The following is a 21,000-nucleotide window of genomic DNA, read 5'->3' as shown; positions in this document are numbered from 1 at the left end:
TGATGCTTAATGGCATCAGGAATCAGTGCAGTTGCACATGGAGCTTTGGGTGAACCAGGGACACATTTCCAAATTCGACCCTGTTGTATTAATTGCCTATTATTATCAGTGCCTGGACCCACCAAAGGATCGTCTGGTGGGCCACTGACACTGTATAGGTGGCTAAAGACAGAATTGAAGTGGAGATGTCCAGTAATTGGTGTCGTTGAGACATCTGACTGTGTAGGGCCATTTGGTCTTAGATGGAAAACTGTACCGAATACGGAATGTGTATTTTATTGTGAACATTCCTGTCCAGTTATCAGATAAAGGAGAAGTTTATATGTTTTCATCCATTGGGTGCCCATCTGAAGCAAGAGGTGCGTGATAAGATATGGAAGGACGAGTACGTGGAAATTTTCTCATTCCTTCCTCTTGAGAAGTTTTAATCTGGACAAGAGTAAGATGTTGGCAATCTATGTTCCCATCTACGATCACTAATAGCTTTACCATTTCATAACAGGGATGAAATCACTGGGGCCAGATAATTCTGAGTATAATCACTTGTACAAGAATCAAGCACTAAATGTACCTGAGCAGTAGGGAACTATATGCATTTAAACTGTTAGTAATAAGCTTTTCTCACACGCTTAGATGCAAATGAAAATCTTTCAACATTTCAAAGCAACATTTCTCTTCAGATCTCAAAGGGTAAATCACCAGAATACTATTAAACTAAAATAGGGGCCCCAATTTATGTTTTCATTTTATTTGCTTTTTGATATGCAAATGTGTCTGATCAAAGAAAACCTGCTTTATTTAATCTAAGCATATAATTGCAGACTTTTACCATTGAGTGTACAACAGACAGGAAGGATAAAGTGACATACCCAGCATGCTCCCAGGCAGGTTTCTCTATAGAATCTTGGGAAATTTTGCTTTTCTGATGCAGCAGCCAATGCTGCTTCTGGCTCGCTTGTCTGCCAAACAACCATGAATAGATACAAGTCTATGTCCAGAACTATAGAACATTTATAAAGGGATGAGTTTAAGTATCGTTGTACTGACAAGGTACTGTTGCCTGGATAATCACATATAAGGTTGTCATTGGCATCCACTGGTTATTGTGCCTTTCACTGGTTTAACTGGTTTACAGATGCAGAAGGGCCGGATTCAGGCCGCAGGACATGGGAGGAGGCCACATGACCGGGGTGATAGGACGGGAGAGGTTAGGGGCGGAGCCTGAGTGTGGTAGACGGCGTGCAGTCAGTTCTGGTGCCATTAGGTGAAGAGCACACGCAGGGGAAGTTTTTATCTCCTGGCTCTGCATGCACTCCTGTGTCTTTATGGTGGACGTAGGCGCAGTTTTTGAGAGAGTTAGGTCTCCCAATGGTGAAAGGAGCACAGACTCGCTGCTGCAACAGCTTGCCGGTTTAGCCTGTAGACGCGATCCCCCGGTAGGCGGGGGTAGGCCTGTTTCGCAAGCGCTGGATGAAACAGGGGGGTAGCAGACCACCCTGTCTATCGGGACGTGTTGGTTTCGTAGGGCTACGTCTCGAGTCCGGCGCAAGGTAGGGAGCTCTTCTAGGGACACTACAGGCTGGTGTGCTAGGTCCTTCACAGTGGGCCGCAGGTTTTGCTCCGGCAGGAATCCTGCCTCCCGGTCGGACTCTGCTGAGTGGGGGGTCGATCCCCCTGCCTCGTGGGGTCGCCCCCAAGCTCCAGTCGTCGAGATCCTGGATCTGCAGTGGGTCGACCTGGCGATGCCCTGGTCGGGCAACAGACTGGGGCACGTGATTATGGGCAATTCGGGCCAGAAGGACGGTGCTCGGTGGTAGCGCAAAGTGACGGTGGTGGGGGCACCCCACTGGCTCTGGACCTACGGGGCACCAGGTGTCGTTTTGTGATGGGTGAGGTCCGAAGGCCTTCGGGGCTTTGCATGACATGTCCCTCCTGCGGTACCGGCTCCGGCCCCATCGGGCAGCGAGGATGACTCCATGATGGATGAGATGGATTGTGCTGGTCTTCTGGACGTCCTGGTTCTTCCAGCAGGCAGGGTCACAGCTTCTGCATAGCCCGGTTGCCTTTTTCTTGTTCTATTCCCGAAGTTTTTAGGTCCCAAGGGGTGGGGTTTGGTCCTGGGTTTGAGGGGTTGCAGGAATCGGGTACTGTGGTGGTTGGGTCACCGGTGGATGGGGAGGTGCGTGAATTGTTGGGAAATGTGTGCCAGTTCTTAGCCCATTATGATGGGAGAGGGGCGTCAGGGCAGTCCATCTCCAGTTTCGATATGGGTTAGCCCGCCTGGTTTGGTCTTCCCTTTCGGTGGGTGCTGGGATAGCAGTCGGCGGGTCGTCGCCGCGTGATCCAGGAGTGGTGGTGTCGGTGCAGTCGGACAAAGATGGGGAGGTGGATAGGGTTCGGTTAGATGATAAAGCGAAGGGCGAGGCTTACATGTGCTTTGGGGGCCCATTGGGTGCCCATCTGAAGCAGGAGGTGCGTGATAAGCTATTGAAGGACGAGTATGTGGACATTTTCTCACTCCTCCCTCTTTAGAAGTTTAATCTGGACAAGAGTAAGTGGTTGGAAAGCAAGGAAGAGGAGGATGAGAAGCTCAGATACAGATTGATTCCACAGACCTTCCAGAACTGGCTTAAAGCGTTTGCCATTCTGGCGAGTGTCATTGGCGAAAAGGCAATTGTTCAGCCCTTTTCTGTTATATGGATGCAATAGGGGAAGCCCACAGGGTGTACGGGGGTTTGACTTGGCTCAGATATGATGAGTAATTCAGACAGAAGAAGGCGGTCCGTCCCAGCATCAGGTGGGACCATAAGGATAGCTGGCTGTGGCTGCGAGTTATGGCTCCGGTACGATTCGGCCAGTCCTTTCCTGGGGGGGTCGGGGGAGCTGGCCAATCAAGTCACGGGGGTTCGCAGGCAGAAGGTACAGTGGGATTCAGTGGGCAATTTTACAAAGGCCAATGCAAATTTCAAACGGGTTGCAAGTTTAAGCACACCTGTTCCACCTGTAACGGAACTTTGCATGGTGCGGCCAAGTGTTTCAGAAAATAAAAGGGCAAAGTCGAAAACGCAGGTGGCCAAGGGAGTGACTCTGGTGATACTGTCAGAGATGCTGCCATACCTAAGTAGATTTCCTGACCGCGTAAGGGCCGTTTTGTTGGAGGAGGGTTTCAGGGAGGGATAGTTTTCATATCCCTTGCCCTCTTCATAAAGTTCCTTTTCCCTTCGGAATTTGAAGTCTGCTTACCAATTTTCATTGGTGTGTCGGACAAACTGAGGAAAGAGGTTTCCTTGGGTAGGATAGCAGACCCTTTCCCCCCCATTTACTGATTTGATGGTTTTCCCGCTGGGTGTGGTCCCCAAGAAGGTGCCAAATAAGTTTCGGCTCATTCACCATCTATCTTATCCAAAGGCTTTGTCGGTTAACGATGGATTAATACTGAACTGTGTTTGGTGGTTTACACTTTGTTCGATGGGGCGGTGGAATGGGTTCACTTCTATGGCCAGGGGGCCCACATGGCCAAGATTGATGTCGAGTCGGCTTTTCGTCTCCTTCCTGTGTATCTGGATGTAGTATGGTGAATTGGTAGATGGGAGTCTTGACATTACATGTCTTATGTTTGCCCCCACCTGAGTGTTTAGGGTGGCTGGTTATTGTTGCATTGATGGAGGGGTACTTAGATATGTGGGATATTCATACGTTGATGTGTTGATTTTTGCAAGTTGATTTTCTCTTGGCTTACCTTCCTTACTCCCGCCCTTTTTTCCTCTTTTTTTATGTTCTTTCCTTTTTTGATTGTGTGCGTTTGTTTATGTAGGTGGATCTCCTCGGCTGGTGTCGATTTTGGGGCATTCTTATGTCCAGTGGGGAGCACTTCGTGCGGACGTTCGCCCGGATGGCAGACAGCTTGGTTTCCGCAGGGATGTAGTGGTGCTGTGCTGATTGGGGCAGAAAGGAATGGCATGAAACCGGGTCTTATCAGATTTTCACCATTACGTGGCCTGGATAGAGTGCCGGATGTGTTGGTCTTGCATGTGGTAATGATCTGGGGGTTCGGCGCTTTAGGGAACTTATCAGGGAAATACGTTACAACCTTTTCCGTCTGTAGGCTCAGTACTGTGAAGTGTGACGGTATGGTCGGAGATTGTGCCTCGTAGATAGTGGCGGTTGGCTTGCTCGGTGGCTAGCCTGAATAGAGCTAGGGTGAAGGTCAACAGGGCAGTCTCCACTTTTGTTGTGCGGAATGGTGGGGTTTTTGTGCGCCATTATGAATGCGAGGATGGTCAGGGGCAGTTCTGGTTGGCTGATGGAGTGCACCTGAATGTGGTGGGCAAAGAACGATGGGCGCTCAGAATACAGGAAGATATTGAGCGTGTATTGTTGGTGTGGGGTAGCTCGCATACTTGAATGTGTTCAAGCTACACTAGTTGTGGCAGGTTGGAGTCCCTTGGAGTTGGTGTTAAATTTATGGGGGAGGGACTCATTGTGGCGTTTCCCGCCCTCCCTACTTGTTTTCTTTGTTTTAAGTTGCTGCAGGGTAGTGATTGTATATTTGTCACGGCAGTGGTGGGCAGGTTGGAGGTTCTTGGTGTTAAATTGGTGGGAGAGGGACTCATTGTGGATATGGTCCCTCCCAAATTGTGCAATATGGAGGGTCTGTCTATTTTGGGCTCCTGCTGGGTGGTGTCCCAGGGAGCAGGGGGTGAATTATTAGCCATCTACAGTTAGATACGCTGTCCCTGTGCCTGTGGGGAATTGGCTGGGGGTAAAATTGCACTTATGGGCAGATTGGCAGGGCAAGACCCCCTTCTTAGCTCTAAGGACCTCTTTCCTTTGAATGATTGTTTAAAATATGTGTGAGAATGTTTATATATATATGGTGATGGTAATTTTCTATTTGTTGTTATTGTTTGTTAATAAACTGGCTGTTGTGGCCAATTTTATCTAATCATGAGTGTGTCTTTATTTGAGAGATATAGTTTTGTACAAGGACGGGATTGGGTGGTTGGCCTCATTAGGGTAAGTAGAATGATCACTAGGACTGAACTCTATCATCCCTCAGTCAAGTTCATATTCTTTTATATTCAGTGGCGGATTAAGTAGACCATAGGCCCTGAGCTGTTACCCAAACTTGGACCTCCCTTCTCCCCTGCCGCCTTGCCGCGCCCTAACTATTGTTAACACTAGCTTTTTGTGCAAGCATTAACAATTGAGTGTTATGATTCCCCTTGTCAAAGGGCTGTGTATCTACATACTGACCGTTTCACACTGTGCAGGGACACATCCTCCTGCCAAGAGGAATGGTAACACCCAATGGGTCAGGAGAGATGACAGATTCTCTAGTGACTCACAGGTGACGACTTCTCAGATTCTAAAAGTTTTTTTTGTCTTTTCCGCTGCATCTTGTCCAGACTTTATGACTACTTCTCCCGGCCATGACCCATTTCTGCAGAATTTGCCACTCTGATGTCTTCGGCTCCTCACTTTTCCAACATTTCCACACCTATAAACGAAGATAAAATTGTCATGGTGCCACACACTGTGCCCCTAAATATTATAGCACCAAACACTGCACACCTAAATAAAATAGTACCAAACACTGTGTCCCTGAATATAATTGTGTCAAACAATGTAAAGCACCACATACACTGTGCCCCCTGTACATAGTTACACACACAACCCCTGAAGGTGGCATCAGACCACCCCCTGTAGATAGCATGACACACAGCACCTGTAGATAGCATCACACACAGTCCCTGTAGATAGCACCACACACAGCCCCTGTAGATAGTGTCACACACAGTCCCTGTAGATAGCGCAAGACACCTCCCCCTGTAGACAGCATCATACACAGCCCCCTATAGAAAGCGCCACACAACCCCCTGTAGAGAGCACCACACGCCCCCCCCCTTGTAGATACCTCCACACACAGCCCCTCTGTAGATGGCACCATACAGAGCCCCTGTAGATAGAATCACACACACCCCCTATAGATAGCGCCACACACCTCCCCCTGTAAACAGCATCACACAGAGCATCCCTATAGGTAGCACTAGACATACACCGTGTGGATAGCGCCACACCCCCCTCTGTAGATGGCACCACACAGCCCCCCTATAGATAGCGCCATAGACAGCACCCCTGTAGATAGCATCACACCCAGCCCCCTTAGAAATCGCCACAAAGACCTCCTGTAGATAGCGCCACACAAACCCATGTAAATAGTGCCCCACACCCCCCTGTAGATAGCGCCACACAGACCGCTGTAGATAGTGCCCCGTCACTGTTTATATTAGGGGCTTGCATTTGGGGCCCTTGGACAGTCTTTTCCTGGGTTGGTCCCTTCCCATTTTGCCGTGAGTGGCAAAACCTAACACAACATAATAGTGGGGCTTAGTTTAAGCTTTGCTATGGGACCCCTTTTGTATGTATGCTATGATTGGGCTAATAACAAAGCAGTGCAACAGTGGGGAAATTTTTCCCTGCCAATCTAACATGCCGGCATTTTCTTTTCACAAAGCTAATGTCTGCTGTTGGCAATTAAGGCTTCGTTCACACCTGCGTCGGGATTGTGCTCATGGGTTCCGTCGGACCTTTCCTTCAGGGGAACCCATGAACGGAACCTTGACACAGATGTGAATGAAGACGTAAACTGCTCTTACTATATTACCAATCACCTCATGACATAAATGGAGATTTTGAATAATTGAAGTATATTAAAGAAATGTGGTATATGCATTATACAGTAAAAACATAATTCACACTATGTGCCCTTTGGTAGCATATATGCCATATTGCTATGTTGTAAATAGTGTAGTAATAGAAAGCAGCAGAGAAAGCAGTTGCATTTGGGTCCCCCTACCTCATAAGAGAACAGATACACTATGACAATGTGGCGCGAAAGTGTAATGATACATCTCGATAAATGGACAATGATTAATATCATGATATGCAACAGTATGAATATTATATACCAATAAACATTTGTTCTGATTTGATAACCCCAGTCCATATGCTTTATTAGATCTTGGGACCCTACCTCCATGACCCAGAGCTTCTAATATGCAGCGGCTCTCGCTCTGGTGAACTCAGGTAAGGAATATAGTATATTGATAGCCATCCCTCTAAATAACCACGTGTAATACTACGTTTTTGCTGCTGTGGAAAATGTGTGACTGATTGAATCTCTCCCAGCCAAAATAAGCTGTTTGCCAGGGGTCTTAGGAGCTGGACCCACAGCCATCTGGGGCCCAGTAAAAATACAAAACTAGCACTTTAAAAGCTATCAAAGATGCTGAAAACTAACAAGCAGTGGTTCTCACTCTGACAGACTCTGGACAGCCATTCACTTGAATGGCCACATGTAATACTATATTTATCCTGCAGTGGCCGCAACAGGGGAAATTGACAGCCAACACCAACTCCACCCCCCCCCCTGTAATATCAGCTGTTTGCTGGGGGGTCTCAGGAGTTGGACCTTTGAGGAGAAAGCCTTTTTAAAGGTGACCCATATATAATTATTTTACACAGAAATAAATATGCGGATATACTCCTGTAGACTTGATCATAGATTTTCTGCTGTACATTGAAAACCCCAATAAACATCTGAAATTTGTCAGACAAGTTTTTTGGGATCTATTTAATCTTTACCCAAAACATTGCTATATGATAGCTTAAAATCAATATAGATATAATACAGAAGGATAGTCTAAAAGAAAATAGTTCCATAATGACATGATAAATACCATAGAGCAGCCCCTTAACTGTTTTTAGGGTCAATGGATTTAGTGGAGTTTTGCCCATTTAGGTTCCAGCCCTCCTCCCAATGGGTGCTGTAAAGCCGCAGAAGGGCCCTATTATGGTTATGGGGCCCTGTCTGATCTATTTACCCTTCCTGTATCAGTACAATCCATCATTTACACGTTGCCGAACCAAAGGCAAACAGCAATTTACAGGAATATATACAAAGCATTTACACCAGCGTAGGTGAAGTCAATATTAGCTGTGACTTAATGACAGTACAACAAAGAAAACAAGACGTGCAGTCTGGGGTAGTGACCACTGCTCCACACCAGGGCTGGGTATTGTAATAGGCTGCAGTTAGTAGCAGGATGTGAGATGTCTCGGATGATAAGTAAAGCATTGATACCTTTTGGTGGTGCAATGAATGGAGAACTTTGGAATGAAGTAAGAACAGATGGCTTACACATTTCCATGAGATATAGGCAAATGTGAATCTCTGACATAAACAGAGAAATGTAAAGGTGCCCATAAACATTAGATGAAAGTTGTCCGTACTCGCCATTCAACTGTATAATCTAAACAGATGTCAGGGAATAGAAACGTCGGGTATGTTGGATTTCAACATGTCCCATTCTTTGCTCCTGTGCAAGATAAGCCGATGCCAGAAGGGTCTGGCAGCGGCTTATTCCTCTCTTCCTATTGAAAAAAGCATGCTGGTCCAAGCAGGAGTCGGGAGGAAAAGCTGTCGGCTTACAATTATCTACTTAATATTATCTTCACCCAAAAATATGAGGTTTTCTGGGCAGCTTGGCCCTAGTGATTGGTCGGTGGAAGGGGGGTCACAGATTACGAATTACATATATAGGTTGTTCAGAGTGATTGAAAGAAGTCACATGACTCTACAGCAGTCTGCAATGTGCTGACTACAGACCGGTGTAACCTGGGCTAACAATGGATTGTAAAAGAAAAGGGAAATCAATGTTTTTAGATTTTTACTTGTAGGTCATGTGACCTCTTTTAAATGATTCTCTCTCTGTTGGTGCGACTAATTGATTTGAGCATTGAGAGTTAAAAACCATGGAATGCATTTTCTATGTCTTGCTTACATTCTTACAGAAAGTCTATAGATGTGCTATATAGATAGACTTAATGGGGCGTATTTTTCAAAACTGTCTAAAGAAAAACTGGCCTTGTTGTACAGTGCAACCAATCCGAGCTCAACTTCCATTTCTTAAACTGCTCTGGAAAAATAAACTGCACTGTGATGGGTTGGTATGGGCAACAAGGCCAGTGGGCTACTGTCTTTAGACACTTTTGATAAATGAGTGCCAATGCATCCATAGACTCCCAGTAGAACTCATTTAAGGCTCCATGGTGCTGGGGCTCCGCTAAGGGGAGAGCTTGGAGGGCATGTGCCCTGTGTGCTAAGTACCAAGGAAGTAAGCCAACAAGCCACTCTGCATTGGCAAGGGTATTTAGATACAGAGCTGGGGTCAACCAACTGAATCTTTGCCTAGCTATTAACATGAATGGAAACACCATCTACAATTCTAGAAAGTAGCTCCAAAGTGCAGCCATATTTTATACAGTATATAAAGATATTTCTATGCTATAACTGCCCCTAATTCAGTAAAATGGCGGCACAATTGAACCACGGCAAACGAAAATAGTAATGTGTGTGTGGGTTAAGTTATACTTTAAGGTGTCGTTTAAATGTTTTTTAAAAATATTTCAAAAATGCTTTCATTTTTTCAATCTTACTTTATTTGTCAATTCTGTAAAAAAAAAAAAAAATCCCATTAAAATATACCAATGGAATCAACTCTATTGGCCTCTCAGTACTGGGAATGTCATTGCAAATGGTCAGGAAAGGATCGCGACAAAAAGATTAGATACATGATAGGTCACAGGATATTCAGGCTGCAGTCCAGGAATCCTATGCAACAGATAAGGAAAGGAGATTAGCGTATGTGATTAGGAATGGAAATTTGAGGCTGAGATTAGGAGGAATCAATCTACGACATGGGACATGCATTCCGATGTGTGTTAGAAGACCAGAAAAGCAGCGATTGGATAATTCTCAGGGAATAGGATATCCTGATTTATAATAGTTGGTGGGTGGGACTGAACATATTTTAGGCACAGTGCTGTACTCTCTTAGGCTACATTCACACGCTCAGGATTTGGCAAATTCTGAGATATATTTTACAAGGAATCCATGGCAGAAATCCAAGGCTGACACTCAGACTTCTGCCGTGGATGTTCTTGTGCCAGTGGATCCGCATGTGAATTATCCTCTTTGTCATTCAGCCTTAGACTTTCCAATAATTTGTGTTTTCATAGATTGATAATAAAAAAAATTTGTTAAACCAACATGAATATAAATTGCTAGGGCAGTGGTCTGCAACCTGTTGCTCTCCAGCTGCTGTGAAACTCCAACTCCAAGCATACCCTGACCACCAGGGCATGTTGGAAGTTAGGGCTCGTCCACATGTAACGGAATTGCTGCGTATTTTCCGTCCGGAAATGCGGACGGAAAATACGCAGCGGAATACAGTAGCAGCAAAGTGGATGAGGTTTAACAAATCTCATCCACACGCTGCGTAAAATTTCCATCCAGAAATTTACCTGTGGTGCGTATTTTTCATCCACAGCATGTCAATTCCTACTGCAGAAGGTGGACTGAATTGCTGCGTTCTTTAGAGGAGATGTCACCAGCATTGAAAAAAGCGGCGCAAAATTTATTATGCAGTAAAAAACGCAGGAAATGGTGCGGTTTTTCGATTTTTAGAGCAAGTTGTTATAGTTATGGTGATACCAAATATGTCTATTATTTGTGGTTTTATTCCTTGTATCAAAATTTTTTAGAAAATCGAAAAATATTGTAGTTGCGTGATTTTTTTTTTTTTTACTTTTTTTCAGTTGCATATTTATTAATGGGATTTTATTAATTATTTATGATTTTACATAATAATTTACTTGCACATATTCATATATGCATGAGCATTAGCCTGTGTACTAATAAGTACACTGACTGTTAGGGCTAACAGTCATTATAGACATACAGCCCTAGGGTCCTATAATAGATCCTGGACTATCTACCCATGTATGCTGCAGGTAAAGATCAGGTCAAAGGACATTCCTGTAACGCAATCAAAGGGGATGCCCCCTGTGCTTCCCATTTGTATGCCGCAATTGGCATCCTGATAAACAACAGAGATCAGAGGTTTCTCTGATCTCCTTTGTTAGAGCAAGGCTGCGGATGTCTATTACAGCGGCAGTCCTGCTTCTAATCACGCAGGCACATTGCCAGTGTCACAGCGCCACTTCTGCCTGTGTCGTACTATTACGGCACGGATTGTCAAGGGGTAGAACTGTTGGTCTTATCAAGCCTTATCTTATGAAGCCTGCGATCAGCTGATCGCCTCGGATCTGGCTACCCAGGACCAAATTTATCATTCACCTGTGCTCATTTTTGGCAAAAAATACTGGAGTACGCTTCCATCAGCCATAAAGTGGTTTAAGTGTGTCTAGTATGTTATAAGTTGTGCCAAATATATTATGTAGCTTATAAGGCCCCCGATAAACAGCAGATTCTGCTTGCGGGAGGTTCAGCCTACTATGCATTTCCCCTGCCGGGGCCATCCATGCAATCCATGTTATAGATGGCTTGAGTCCGCCAGAGCAAGAGCCGCTGTTTTCTTAGTACTGGCTCATAGAGGGGGGTACCGAACGGGAGACCCTCTTTTATGATGTCCATATGCTATTATACATAGTCCCATACCTATGTTTAAAGTTGCATGCCTAGTCAGAACCGGAGGTATTTTACATTATACACGGTAAAGATGCATAGAAAGCATGGAAAAAAAGCATATTTTTTTTACGTTATCAGCTAGTCTGGCTACCGAGTATAGTGCACATCATCAGGGTTACTACTCGATGTGGTAAAACATCACCTCATATGGTAATAGAGGTGAATGATGAAGATGTATCCAGCACTCGCTCATGTAATATCCTGCACTAATTCAGTCGCAGACAGCCTATTGTTTACTAAAACAGCCCTTTTCAGGTAAAACAGATGCGGGGCTTAAAGAAAACCTGTCATGAGGAAAATTGTGCCCTTTCTGGGTGTACTATTGAGTAGCTCGAGGGAAACAGTGTACGAATGTAGGTGTTTTATGATTTTGGTCTTTCCTGTGTTAGAACGCTGTTTTATTAATCTCCAACACCAGGCTAGTGCCGGGTAAAGTAGTCCTATGTATTCATGAGCTGAATTGGTTACTCCATCCTCCCGCCACCCCCTACCTGTTTTTCCCTTATAGAACTGATGGGGCACCATACAGATGCTTGCGTTGCAATAGTTCAGTTAAGTGGTGGTCCAGCATTGACTTTGCTACAGGCCCCTTTGAATTCAATTTAATTTCCTAGAACTCCAGTCAACATTACACTGATATAATAAGAGAATTAAATATGTACAGCTAAAGGACCTGTTCACATCAACGTTTGGGTTTCATTCAACCTTTCCGTCAGAGGATCCGATGAACAGAAAGCCAAACGGAAACTATTGCTTCCGTTTGCATTACCATTGATTTCAATGCTAATGCTTCCGTTTCAGTATGTTTCCGTCCTGTAAAGTTTCCATTATTTTTAATGGAAACAATACTGCTGTCAACTGCGCTTTTGTTTCCGTGAAAAAAACCGAAAACTTTACGGAACTAAAAACAAACTGAAACGGAAAGCATTACCAATCAATGGTAATGCAAATATAAGCGATAGTTTCCTTTTGGCTTTCTGTTCATCGGTTCCTCTGACGGAAAAGTGAATGGAACCAATCAACGGAACCCGAATGCTGATGTGAACAGGCCCTAAGACTTACAACTAATGTAAAGTGCTACTACAACATATAGCAATGCTTCTCAATTAATTTTTTTTTCTACTGTGGCCTCACCAGCCAGAACACGGTAAAGCCTGAGCCTCATCATTGGTCGTAGTATATGCCAAAATTATTTAAAAATTACCTCAATTTATCTTGAACTTTTGCTCCTGAATACAATATAACATTTAAATAAGTACAAAAGGGAGTCGGTTATTCTACTAAACCAGAGATTGGTGCAACCATAGAAAAACCTGTGCAACATATGAACACTTCTCTTAAAACTGCCTCACCAGCTGTGCCTCACCAACAACTAGGGGGCACCTCACTAGTAATACCCGCCTATAGGTTTGAGAAATTCCGATCTATAGTACAGTATAATACCCTGGGCCCCTATAACACATAAAATGGTATTGTTTGCCCTTGTAATGTTACAAGCTTGACTTCATTGAAGTGTACATTTATGCAAATTCATTTCATATAGGAAACTGCTTGCTCATATCACAAGTAATAACACGTAATCCTGACTTTAAAGGACCTTCTTATTCTTTTCAAGATAACCTGAGCATGACAACTGGAATGTAAAGGGGTTGCTGTTTACTAGGCACCAATGATTGATAGCATTCACTAGTTACCACAACTTCCCGGCAGCTCCATAGTATGCCCCGCGCTGTGTCGTAAAAGGGCACCCAACAGATTATGATACAATTCCTCTTTTCTGTCGGCTTCATACAGAAACAAATCTCTGTATGCATCTATATGAAATCGGAGGCATGCGGCGGTACTGTAGGGCCTTAAACAAGTCTATGGATGCCCTATTACGGCTCCGTATAACTAGCACATGACCATGCTCATGAGACCTAAGACTGTATGTATACGGGTAACAATTCCGTTCCTATTTAAACCAATGTCTCTATAGTTCACTTGGGAATCATTTGTATCAGCTCTGCATTTGCACACATAGATATTCTAGTACAATTACGTTTTAAAGGATTTTTTTTTGCCGTGATAGCTAAAAAAGACCCTACTGTTCCCCATGATAGGATCTTCTCTATGTTCACCACTTAAACGGGTTGTCTCATGTCAAACATTTATGGCATATCCATAGCATATGCCATGAATGTCTGATAGTTATGGGTCAAACCTTTACGACCAGCATTTCTCTCCTGATCGGGGTCTACCGACTCGCCTGGTGAGGGAGCCACAAGCAACCGCATCCAGGCGGAGTATCAGTGCACTTCAGGACAGGATTCCACAAACAGCCGACCTAGCTGAGCTATGCTGTTTTTGTAACTTCCATAGAAGTGAATGAGCGTGACAAAAACAATGTAGCACAGCAAGCTACGTTTTTTCCGTAACTTGGGACATTAGGGACCTCTGTTGAGAAGATAGGTGTGGTAGTTAGGTGCAGTGGGACCTTCATCTACCAGACATTTGACATATTCTGTGGATATGCAATAAATATCTGTCATGAATTAACCCCTTTCAATTTTGCGACTGTAGAGATAAGAATTATCATTAGAAATAACCCCACCTTAATGGAATTGATCATTTTGGTCATTACTACACGCCGATTGTGTATAAATGAACCTTTAGACCAAACTTTTTGTAGTGCGACTTCGTCAATAGCAACTGTTGGCTGACGGCTGTTCCTCCAGACTCCTTGATCAACATGCACACTTGGCTCGGCCAAGCATGCATGTTTTTTTTCAATGGTGAAGGGTAAATCTCGTGGGTGCAAAGTATCTGCCATGGATGGAGAGTCGGGAGGCCCCCATACACATTAGATTGTCGGATAAAATTGGCAGGACCTAGATTAGTTTAACATTTGCATGAAAAAAGCATGCAGCTTGCACGCTAATTTTGTTTTCTTTGTAGCCAATGTCTTTCTTATTGATATATTGACCACCTCCTTTATTAGGAGGTTTGTCCTGATGGGACTATAATAGCACAGTAGAAATTGGAGCCACAGTAGAAATTGGAGCCTTCGGAGTACAAAAAGTCTGTAGAAAATAGAGATTAACAGGATACAGGGAGCTATTAGCACAAGAATGGCAAAGTTGAGGGTGGTCTTCAGGTGGGAGAAATGTATGTAAACTCCAAGTAGCTAACAATATGGGGGTTGGTGTTGGGACAGGTAAAGATAAATCTGCAAGAATATTCATTTTCCTGATAGAATTTCATATACTGTATGGGCTTTGACCATGAGCCGATATAATTTATCCGTGAGAATCCGCATGAAAAAAATTGTTCCATACTCCATTTCATGCCATTTTACAGAGGTATTCTCTCCTAGAGGCCAGTGGCGTAACTACCCCTGTAGCAGCCATAGCGGCTGCTAGGGGCCCCACGGCATGAGAGGGGACGGGATCCCTGCGCAGGCCGTCACGCAAGGATCCCGTTGGCGTTGATGCTTTGGAGCAGCTACGTTTGTCGTGTGAATGGGACCTAGGTGAAGATAACGTTTTTTGTTTTATTTGTTTGGGAGGCACTATCTACAGGGGGGGGCTGTATGGCGCTATCTACAGGAGGGGCTTTATGGCATTATCTACAGGGGGGCAGTATGGTGTTATTTAAAGGGGTAGCTATATGGCACTATCTACAGGGGGGCTGTATGGCAGTATCTACAAGGGGAAGGTGGGGGCACTATCTACAAGGGGGAGGGGGGCACTATCTACAGTGGGCGGCACGATCTACAGGGGGCTGTATGGCACTATCTACAAGTGGGAGGTAGGGGGCACTATCTACAGGTGGGCTGTATGACACCATCTACAAGGGGGAGGTGGGGGGCACTATCTACAGGAGGGCTGTATGGCATGATCTACAAGGGGAGGTGGGGGCACTATCTACAAGGGGGGCTGTATGGTACTGTCTACAATGGGGAAGGGGACTGTCTACAGGGGAAAGGGTAGCACTATCTACAAAGGGGTGTGACAATTTCTACAGGGTGGGCTGTATGGCAGAATCTAGGGGGCATTATTTACAAGGGGGGGCTGTGTGTGGCTGTGTGTGGGGAGGGGGGAGTCAAAAGATTGCTACGGGGCCCAGTCTTTCCTAGTTATGCCCCTGCTTTTAGGGAAGAATACAGTGACTCATGGAGACATCATACTGCAGTACATGCAGTGCCTGCAAGATGGACTTGTAGGGACGCCATGTTATTCTGGCTTTCCCGCGTACATGACCTCTTGAACTAGCCATAGGCATAAGATTTAAAGTGGACCACAGAAGGACCGATCAGTCGTCCGACTGTATTTTTGGCCAATACCACCAAAAGCATTCATAAAATATGTTGTCAGATTTAACAGGAAGCAGAAAAAAAACTCTTCAACTTCTGTATGTTTGCCCCGAAAGAACCCGATTAATTTATGGCTAATAATGGGAGGAAATGGTCAAGACCAGTCCTTTCTGCCAATATTCATCTCAAGTCTATGAGATCCTTGTACGTCTGCAGATTTTCTCTTCTCTACTACAACAAAATATTTCACTAATTTTAAAAACGCAAGTACTCTGCTACACACATAACCAGTTAGAACATGCCAAGAACCAGTTTGACTTTGTTACAATCCTTGCAAGAAGTTCTCTCATTCACAACAATCTAAAACGAACCAAAAATAAATGTGCCAACGTCAATGAGTAAACGGAATGATCATGCATAAAATAGGTGAACCAGCGTGCATACAATTAAATATATGATGTGCTAACCTAACACTTTTACTAGCTGGCAGTCACAATTTGTTAACTGTGTGTTTGGGCAGCAGTACCTCAGCTAGATATCTCCAAAATATCTATACAACTCAGATAAACTGCTGCCATATCACTTAGCACTCATTCAGACGAGCGGGATTCTCGTCCGTGCGCTGTGCGTTGAAACAACGCACAGCACACGGATCCATTGATTTTAATGCGGCCATTCACACATGCGTGAGTTTTCACGTAGCGAGTGTCCGTTGCGTGAAACTCACAGCATGTCCTATATTGGTGCATTTTCATGCACCTAGTCGCCCATTGAAGTCAATGGGTGCGTGAAAATCACGGACAAAACACGGACGCGCATCCGTGTGCTGTCCGTGTCTCGCTAATCAATTACAGTGAAAAAAAAAAGTGCTTACAAGTGCATGAAAAACACATGCCACACGCAAAGCACACTCATGCAAAAATGCAACGCGCACACAGACAGATTTAAGCGCGTTTTTTACGTGCGTAAATCGGTCACGCTCATGGGAAAGTAGCCAAACCTAGTGTCATGTGAAAAGCATAAATGTTGCAGAACTTAGATTTAGAGCTACACTGTTTGTGCATCACTCTGAGTTAAGATAATGAAGTAGAATTACCAGTAGTCCTATTTAAGACCAAAGATAACAATTTCATGGTGTATGATGGATGAGTAATTCCAAACAAACTCAGCTCTGCTACATCTGACAAACACAGTTCTATGGTTTCAATATTAACTCTTCACCGCTACACTGTTTCGCCTTATTCTCTAAGTTCAGAAAAGTTTTACCTGCTTAAGACTACAGATCATAGTATTATGGATGATGCACGACCAATGACAAACTCCGTTCTGCTGTCTAAGTCCCAGTATTATCATACGTGCCATTTCCTATAAGGATGCCCACATTTACCTCTATGCCCTTACCTGTTAGAAGTCACCAAGGAAGTGTAGTAGTGCCCATAGAACATAGCGGACACTGCCAGCCCGACCATCAGGCTCAGGAGTTTAAACCAACGAATACGCATTTAGGAAGAGAAGAAAGATTGAGACTCTGGGGACAAGAAGGGGTGTGCGCGTTTGGGGTGGGGGGTGAGTTCTCCTGTTACAGGATTACAGACTATAAAAGTAAATCTTATCCCAGGCAGAGCTGTAAGATCCTGGATCAAGTCTGCAATCCACCCTCTTGTAAATGAAGTCACCCACAAGTGCGGGCAACCCATCCAGGAGAGCTGAGTGTGGAACACTTGTGTGCTCCCAGCTGGGTGTAGATACACACACACTGATCCCTCCCACTCATTTCAACGTCTGCCCAGTGTCACTCACTACTGTATCACACACAGCCTTGAACAGGTTAATACATTGTGGCTTCCCGCATCTTACCCGGTATCCTGCTCAATAGACCGGGATGGGACCGGATTAATATTCCTGCTGTGCCGCTTGTTACAGGAATGTTTTGGAATAAACAAAGCTTAAGTAAAGAAGCAATATTCGTGGGGATGATGGGAGTGGTAGTGGCGGTGCTAATAATAGCTGCCACACCTAGCAAGATATGAAAGACAACTTACAATGTAGAATTACTTTTATGGTTATACTAGGGGTCTTCAATAGCAAATTCCTCTGCCAGTTATAAGATTGTTCTCACATGTAAAGTGCAATTTCAGTTATAATAATATATTAGGGAATTGCTCCGTAGGCAGCGCCTTCATTAAAGGGGCTACAAATGTGATCTTCAGTTCACAGAAGTTGTTTTTTTTTTGCTCTAAATAATGTTTATTGTTAATAAAAAAGAAAAAAACAAATGAATACAAGATGGATAATACTGACATTCTTTAACATTATCCAAAAAATAAATAAATAAATAAAATAGTGTAGTACAAACCGCATTAGTTACAAACCACAGAGACGGCGCTCTGCTCAATATAATAAACCAAACCAGTATTTTCATATATTTAATCACCAAGTAATGTTATCTCCATGATGTCTACCCTTCAAAAAGAAAAAAGATAAGAAAAAAAAAGAAAAATGGGGACGACGACAGGAGGGGGGGGGGGGAACGTTTTTTACGCTATTTGAATCCATTCCATCATCTTTCTACCTTCTCTAAATTGTATCCGGACACCCCAGGTACGAAGAAACTCTTCATTCCTATTATCAAAAGCCAGCATTTTCTCCATGTGCATGAAATGGTTTACTTCTATAACCCATTCATTTAAAGATGGAGACTGAGTAGATTTCCAGTGACGCGGAATAATCTGACTGCCATAAGAAAATGCCGCAGAATCCCCTTCTTTACTGAAGGGAACGAACCCGGTAAGACTGATAGTAGACCTATTTGGGGTAATATTTTTACATTATTGTTAGTCAAAGTATTAAACAATAAAAATATCCTCTCCCATTTTCTATAAATAGTTGGGCATTACCAACAGATATGTATCATGGAACCAATAGCATTACCGCAACACCAGCACAGTTCCGACACGGAAGGGTTGAATTTATGTAAAAGAGTTGGACAACGGTAACATCTGGTAACAATCTTGTAATATTTTCCTGTGCGTAACAGACCACAGGTAACTTATGTGTGAATATAAAGGCTTTCCGACATTCCTCTTTAGACACTTGTCTTTTTCCCATGAACCCATAAAAGAGGCCGCGACCATATTCTCTTAATTTTGTAAGAGGTCATAAATAAATGACAACGGTTTGCATGGACTACTGGGTTCTAGTATTACTGCTTCCAATGGAGTACGCGTTTGCTTTAGCCTATAAAGCTCCAGAAAAGATCCTAAAAAGGACCTTATTTGTATAAATGCAAGCCATGGATTCCTTTTTCCTGGGCAGAATTCTCCAAGCTCCATGTATGTTGGTAGTGCGATCTGGTAATTTATTATTTGCACTAACCTAGTGCGGGATACCCTGTCCCAGATCAACCCCGACTGCAGGTGGAAAATCTGGGTTATCAAATAAAGGGCCTCTCGACCCTTCACAAAGCCAACCTGTTCATCATTAATGATCCCCGGGATGTATGGTGAGATATGTATTGCCAGGGCCGGCCTTAGGATAGATGGCGCCCTGTGCAAAATTATCTTTCGGCGCCCCAACCCATCATAAAAAAAATGCCCCATAAAAAAGCATAATGCCGCCCCACAGTATTATGCCCCATATAGTGCCCCCCACACAGTATAATGCCCCTTTAGTGCCGCCCATACAGTATAATAATAATATTTAATAATATTATATATTATAACGCCTTCAAGGACACAGTATTTTGTCCTCTAATTGTGTCCATACAGTATTATGCCCCCTAAGTGCCATACACAGTATATTGCCCCCAGTAGTGCCCCTACACAATAAAATGTCCGCTTAGTGGCCACCACACAGTATAATGCCTCCTCCCCTGGCTGCCACACACAGTCCCCCCTCGTAGATAATGCCCACCTGTAGATTGTGCCATACAGCCTCCCTGTAGACAGTGCCATAATCCCCCACCTCCTCCTTGTAGACAGTGCCATAATCCCCCACCTCACCCTTGTAGATCGTGCCATACGCCCCCCACCTCCCCCATGTAGACAATGCCATACAGCGCCCCCACCTCCCCCTTGTAGATCATGTCATACATCCCCCACCTTTCCCTTGTAGACAGTGCCCCCCCAAAAAAAAATTTACTCACCTAGGCCCTGTTCCCACGACGACCTGAGCTGCTCCATGAGGGGATCCTTGCGTAGGCCAGCGTGATCCTGATACCTAGTACAGAGTTTCCCAACCTTTTCGGAATTGAGGCACCCCTGGGAACAACATGTCCTCAGGGCACCTCTACCAAAAATTGTTTTGAGAAAGACAGATAATGGCTAAAAACAAGCACTCAATCTATTAGGGTATGTTCACACAGCGTTTTTTATAAGGCAGAAAAAATGTGCCTCAAAGTTCCTTCAGGAAGTTTGAGGCAGATTTTGAATTGACAGCGTTATTTGACGTTTTTTTCTTTGCGTGTTTTTTTAAGCAGTTGAAACTAATGCAAAATACGGAGGCAAAAAAGCAACAAACGAGCGCCACATGTATTTTCTGCATCCTATTAATTTCAATTGGAGGTCAGAGGTGGAAACCACTTGAAGACCATCAGCCCCCTCACAGTAAAATGACCACCAGCCCGCCACTCACAGTAAAATGACCACCAGCCCCCCACTTACAGTAAAATGACCATCAGCCCGACACTCACAGTAAAATGACCATCAGCCCCCCACTCACAGTAAAATGACCATCAGCCGGACACTCACAGTAAAATGACCATCATCCGGACACTCACAGTAAAATGACCACCAGCACGACACTCACAGTAAAATGACCACCAGCACGACACTCACAGTAAAATGACCATCAGCCCCCAACTCACAGTAAAATGACCATCAGCCCCCCACTCACCGTAAAATGACCATCAGCCCCAACTCACAGTAAAATGACCATCAGCCTGCCACTCTCACTAAAATGATCATCAGCCCGCCACACAGCCCCCTGTAGATAGTGCCACACAGCCCCCTGTAGATAGTGCCACACAGCCCCTTGTAGGTAGTGTCACACAGCCCTTTGTAAGTAGTGCCACACAGCTTCCTCTAGGTAATGCCACACAGCCCCCTTCTAGGTAGTTCCACACAGCCCCCTTGTAGGTAGTGCCACACAGCCC

The 21,000-nt window shown here is 44.3% G+C and overlaps 1 protein-coding gene across 1 annotated transcript in view; it reads right to left on the bottom strand.

Annotated features, from left to right (window-relative positions):
* The window catches only part of ST6GALNAC2 (ST6 N-acetylgalactosaminide alpha-2,6-sialyltransferase 2), a 64,904-nt gene extending 47,348 nt beyond the window's left edge, over window positions 1–17,556 (bottom strand). The window contains exon 1 of the mRNA XM_075845072.1: window positions 17,250–17,556. Within this exon, the coding sequence (XP_075701187.1) occupies window positions 17,250–17,350 (101 nt within the window). The 5' untranslated portion in view covers window positions 17,351–17,556. The remainder of the gene's footprint in view (window positions 1–17,249) is intronic.
* Window positions 17,557–21,000: the final 3,444 nt, after the last annotated feature.

The sequence above is a fragment of the Rhinoderma darwinii genome, chromosome 13, assembly GCF_050947455.1.
Source record: "Rhinoderma darwinii isolate aRhiDar2 chromosome 13, aRhiDar2.hap1, whole genome shotgun sequence".
NCBI classification, from domain to species: Eukaryota; Metazoa; Chordata; class Amphibia; order Anura; family Rhinodermatidae; genus Rhinoderma; species Rhinoderma darwinii.
The sequence above is the reverse complement of the archived record's forward strand: the minus strand, read 5'-3'. Positions and strand labels throughout refer to the sequence as shown.